This window comes from Bison bison, unplaced genomic scaffold (assembly GCF_000754665.1).
Source record: "Bison bison bison isolate TAMUID 2011002044 unplaced genomic scaffold, Bison_UMD1.0 scf7180017864498, whole genome shotgun sequence".
Taxonomy (NCBI): domain Eukaryota; kingdom Metazoa; phylum Chordata; class Mammalia; order Artiodactyla; family Bovidae; genus Bison; species Bison bison.
The window spans coordinates 1,479,256-1,485,133 of NW_011495057.1; the positions used below are offsets into that span (position 1 = coordinate 1,479,256).

The 5,878-nt window shown below is 36.0% G+C and overlaps 1 protein-coding gene across 3 annotated transcripts in view; it reads right to left on the reverse strand.

The window, feature by feature from the left end:
* Positions 1-1,715: 1,715 nt before the first annotated feature.
* The window catches only part of ESCO1 (establishment of sister chromatid cohesion N-acetyltransferase 1), a 44,672-nt gene continuing 40,509 nt past the window's right edge, over positions 1,716-5,878 (reverse strand). For all 3 annotated transcript variants that reach the window (XM_010828910.1, XM_010828911.1, XM_010828909.1), the window contains 2 exons: positions 5,566-5,753; positions 1,716-3,862 (listed from right to left, as the gene is read on the reverse strand). In XM_010828910.1, coding sequence (XP_010827212.1) covers positions 3,715-3,862; positions 5,566-5,753 — 336 coding nt within the window. In that variant the 3' untranslated portion in view covers positions 1,716-3,714. The remainder of the gene's footprint in view (positions 3,863-5,565; positions 5,754-5,878) is intronic.

The window sequence follows — 5,878 nt, forward strand, 5'->3', positions numbered from 1 at the left end:
ATAAAATTTTTTTAAAAAAAAAAAAAAAAAAAAACAATGTACTACAGTAGTACACAATCCCTGGTGGGTTGACTCTACAAAGTGCTAATATAAAGAGCTGACTGTAAAGTTATACCTGATTCGCGACTACGTGTGGGGTTAGCACCCCAACCGCCCTGTTGTTCAGGTGTCAACTGTACTTCAGTGATTATGATAGCAAATGGAATAGGAATAGTTAGAAAAAGCAACAACAATTAAGTTTTCTTACCAATTCTTTGCTGTTCTAAGACAGAATCTTCCCTTGATCTGCTAGAAAGCCCAAGAATCATGAGAACAGGTAGAAGGCATATGTGTCTGCAGTCGCTACCCCAGAAATCGATTTAGCCACCTTCACAGCCAGTGAACTAACTACAGCCAGGAAGGAATGTGGCTGTGTTCCTACCAAGATGCCCTAGCTGGGCAGCCATGCAAACTAAGTGACAAATAAAATATCAGTGTATATACGTCTGCTATATTTACTGTTCTTATGATAGTCATGATTTTAGTAGATATACAAGTTCACTATTGCACATTATAAACTGATAAAATACTGATTTTTCTAATGCTGACAAAATGAAATAAAACCATTGTATGTCCACATAAGCAAGAGCATAACGTATAAGATCGCAGGGTGTCTGACTGTACTGGTGGGTCCTATAATGTCAATATACTAGACATTCAGCCCAACTATTCAAGGGTAGCTGAGAAAACATTTACAGGCACCTTTATATATTAGCAATTACAGAATCAATCTGTTGACGTTTGTGACCATTAGCGTTTACTCACTGTATCACTGGTACCTCCACAACTCCACGGAGACCATGATTCTGTTTCTGTCGTCACTCTTCAGTCTTCAGCGGTGCTGTGACAATGTCAACGGCTCTCAAGTCTTGGTTTCTGCCACTTTCTTCTGGTTCTTCCCTTGCGTGTGCATTCTCACAAGTTCTTCAATAGTCTCTTCTACCCTCTAATTTTATAAACCCCAGGGTGGAGATCTCCTCTAAATCTTTAAATAACTAAATAAATTGGTTTAGTTCAAACTTTTCCCAAACTCTGTCTACATGTTCAGTTATATACACCAAATAGATATCTCCACTTGGAGATTCAGCAACCACCTTCAAACTGTGAGCAGAACCAAGCTCATCCTTTGCCACCTAATTCTCCAGTATGCTCTTCTCGGCCCAAAATCCACCTTCTCTGCTACCTAAACCAAAATTACCCAGATTCTCCTGTCATGATCTTTCTCTAGTCAGTTATCAACTCCATCACTTCTTCAATTTTAACTTTTCAGAGTTCATTTGTCTAATTTTCATCCACACATCATAGCTTTAGTTCAATTTGCGTATCTTTCACAAAGACTGCAACTGCTCCTATAAGCTCGTCTAAATCTAGATTCCTCACCTGTAAACTCTACCTATGTGGCTGTCATAATTAAATAATGCATCACTAGGGCTTCCCTGGTAGCTCAGCTGGTACAGGATCTGCCTGCAGTGCAGGAGGCCCCAGTTCGATCCCTGGGTCAGGAAGATCCCCTGGAGAAGGGACAGGCTACTCACTCCAGTATTGTTGGGCTTCCCTGGTGGCTCAGATGGTAAAGAATCTGCCTGCAATGTGGGAGACTTGGGTTCGATCCCTGGGCTGGAAGATCCCCTGGAGGAGGGCATGGCAACCCACTCCAGTATTCTTGCCTGGAGAATCCCCATGGACAGAGGAGCCTGGTGGGCTACAGTCCACAGGGTCGCAAAGAGTCAGACGCAACTGAGTGATTTAAGCACAGCACAAACACAAAGTATGACACATGGCAAACACTCAAATGTTAAATATTATTAATAATTCTCTTCTTGGAGAAATAGCTAGAATGTAAAATTTATTTGAGGGGCTGTGTCTTTAATATAAACATGAAAAGAAACAATCTTCCTAGTAATGGTAACCTTTAAACCAACCAATAAATACAACCTACTTCCAAGTCCCTTTGAAACCCACCGAGTATGGCTCCCCAAAGCATCCTATTGCTTATATGGGATCTGGGCCTATGTTATGAGTTTAACAGTTACTAGAACATCTATGCTACACCTGAAGTTTTCATCCTATTTTAAAAAAATCATGGGTTCCCTGTCAGGCAAACACTGAGACCAGCGATGACTAGAAGAGTCTCAAGACCAAAGAGAAAAGCAGTGTCAAGAGTCGGACCATCATGATGAATGAGAAGAAACAGTCACACTGCCTTACCATTCCACCCTACTGACAGGTACAGAGCCTTACACCACTCAATTAATTTTAAAAGCACACATCTATGGGTGATAATGTGTGTGTGTGTATATATCACAATGATATATATCACATATCACAATATGTTGATCTTAATTTAAAAGTCTTAATTCTTAGCTGGTTTTAATGTCAGCTCATAACATTCACCTATATTAAATCATAGTGGTGTTTCATTCTTGGGCCATGGCTCTTTATTTCTCTGAAAGACCAGAAAATTCCCATGTTAGGATCCTATCTTTTGGAGATGTTACTGACATACAGATTCTGCAGCAAACTAGTGAAAACTACCTTTTCAAAAACCACTGTTTTAATCTTATTTCAAGGTAGCAAACCTAACAGACTTCCTGAAAAAGCACGGTAACAACATACCATTATCACATTTATCACTTAGAAAAAGCTATCAAGTATTTTATTATTTTATTCTACATTATATACAGGTCATAAAAGGCCACAGCAGTTTTTCAACATATAAACCCTTTAAAAGTAGAGGGCACTATGAAGGATAGACAAGTATCAAAATGAAGTCCAATAATGAGGGCATATACCCAGTGCAGTATTTCTGAGGAATAACAAAGCAGATACCAATTCATACATATTTAGCTTGCAACTATTCCACAGGTTTTTATAAACCTCTTTGGGATTGTGAATAGCCAAAGTGTGCCAAGTTGATGTTTATTTTAAAAAGTGAAACCAGAATGAACAAATAAATAAACTACAGGGCACCATTCTAACTCGAGTCATTCATAGTTCTCCAAGAAGGAAAGCTTCAATTCTTTTCCACCTTCTGCTTCTTGATGGCAGCAAGAAGCAGAAAAAGAGAAATAGAAGAACAAACTCAGTATTGCAAATTCTCTCTTGCTAAAGGAGCTTTGCTTTTTTTGTGATGATTCCCTTAAAGTAGGTATCAGACCCTTTAAGAATTAGTTTTGATTCCTAAACACATAACTCACACCCTTCTTGAATAATGATGTAAAAACATTGGTTTCCACTCTGTGAAAATACAATCTTTAAAACTATAACTGGTATCAGCAGATCAATATAAAAAAAATACAGTACCAAGCTACACTGGTATATTGCCACAATTAAGAACTTCAAGTTATACTTATCACTGAGACCATAGTCCTTGCATTAGTTTTCAGTCCACTATGAACAATTATCTGCTGCATGTAAACATGTCTAAATAACTATAGATAAAATACATCAATCATAAATTTCTGTAAAAGATAATAAAATATCTTCTTTAAAAAACAAAACAACAATAAGCAATTACTTCATTTTTTTTCCAATTTTATGAAAATGGAACAACCTTCTGGTTGTTGCCAGTCCTGAGTTCATTGTAATAAAAATGGCCCTAGTTCCTGGTTTAAGTCAACAACCAATCCATTCTCATCAGTAGATGTCTTCCGATGCTGTAGGCATGAGTTTATTTTAGGTGCTATTTTGTCCATTAATAAAATTATACACCAGAAACTGACCAGTGCCACAGTACTGGGTTGCAAACAGTTTCCCATCAGGAGTAGGGTCTGAGAAAGCAATTTCCTCTTTACTCAAGTATGAGCCATATATAAAGTTACTCCTGTTTGAAAAAAAAGGCGGGGGGAGGGGGGGGTGGTGGAAGGTAAAAAAAAAAAAAAGAAAATTAAATTATTTTTAACCATTAAAAGTGGAAAAAACCTGTCAAATAATGTTGTACACTTAAAAATAATTGTTTTGTAAAAGCAACAATGGTTATAAAAACATTTACCCAACATCTTTTCAGGATAAAAACACTCCAACAACTCTAAATAGAAGGAACTGATAAAGAGCATCAAAAGACATCAAAGTTAACAGTTAAAAAAAAAAAAGACTGAAAACTTCCTCAGAAATCAGGAACAGGGTAAGGCCATACTGCTCATACCTCATCTATTATCAAGGACAATTAGACAAGCAAAAGAAATGAAAAACAACTAGGTTGGAAAGGAAGAAATAAAATTATCTTTTCACAGATGACATATCTTTTATATACAAAAATTATAAGGAATTCACAAAATAACAGATCTAATAAAACATGAGTTCAGCAAGTTTGCAAGTTATAAAATCAATATTAAAAAATTAATTTTATTTCTATGACCAATTCAAAATGAAATTTAGAAAACAACACTGAAATACATAGTAAATACTCAGTAATCTAAGTAAATACTTAGGATTAAATTTAACAAAGACATGTAAGACCTAAAAAATGAGAACCATAGAACACTGTTGAAAGAAATTAAAGGAGACCTTAGTAAATGGAAAGACATCCCATGATTATGAATCAGATGACTTAATATTGCTAAAATGGCATTACTCCTCAAATTGATCTATAGTTAGTGAGTTTTTCTGCATAATTAACAAGCTGTTCCTAAAATTCATATGCAAATGCAAGAGACAAAAAAACAAACGTAATTTTCGGAATCTCTATCTCTTTGATTAAAAATCAAGTGAGTATTACTCAGCCATTAAAAAGAATACATTTGAATCAGTTCTAATGAGGTGGACGAAACTGGAGCCTATTATACAGAGTGAAGTAAGCCAGAAAGAAAAACACCAATACAGTATACTAATGCATATATATGGAATTTAGAAAGATGGTAACAATAACCCTGGTATACGAGACAGCAAAAGAGACACTGATGTATAGAACAGTCTCTTGGACTCTGTGGGAGAGGGAGAGGGTGGGATGATTTGGGAGAATGGCATTGAAATATGTATATATCATATATGAAACGAGTCGCCAGTCCAGATTCGATGCACGATACTGGATGCTTGGGGCTGGTGCACTGGGATGACCCAGAGGGATGGTATGGGGAGGGAGGAGGGAGGAGGATTCAGGATGGGGAACACATGTTTACCTGTGGCAGATTCATTTCGATATATGGCAAAACCAATACAATATTGTAAAGTTAAAAAATAAAATAAAATTAAAAAAAAATTAAGCAATATATATATAACTTTGTATTTTCCAAGTCTCCTGTAAATGTGTTATCATACTTTCATACTTTAAAAAAAAGAAAAAAGGAATAAAATCAAGAAAAACTATTGAGAGACTAAGATTATTTACAAATATTCTTAAAAATTTTCCTAAAAGCTAAACTCCCAAGAAATTTCCCATACTTCTTACATACTGACAATCTTATGCAAATTTTAAATTAATATAAATAAAGGTTATACATTTACGATGAACTAAATGTCAATCTTTATATAAAACTCTGCTTAAATGCTAAACTACTGATAATGACTTCAAGATTACATCCAAGTTACCTTAGGCATTCAATCATGCGAGAAGCGATCTTCTTCCGACGCATCATGCTGAACACCCATATGCGGCTGATCCCACAGATTGCAGGCTCTGGCAATGTTGAGCAGCACCAGGCTTTTTGCCTTTCAAATCTGACCTTTTCTTCTTCTGACCTGATAACTGGAAGTTTTTCTTCTATAACTCTGTAGCCCTATATGCAGCAAAATTAAGGGGAAATTCATAGGTGATTTTTTTTTAATTGAAGTATAGTTGATTTACAATGTTGTGCTACTCTGCTATACAGCAAAGTGAGTCCATTATACACATAGAGACATT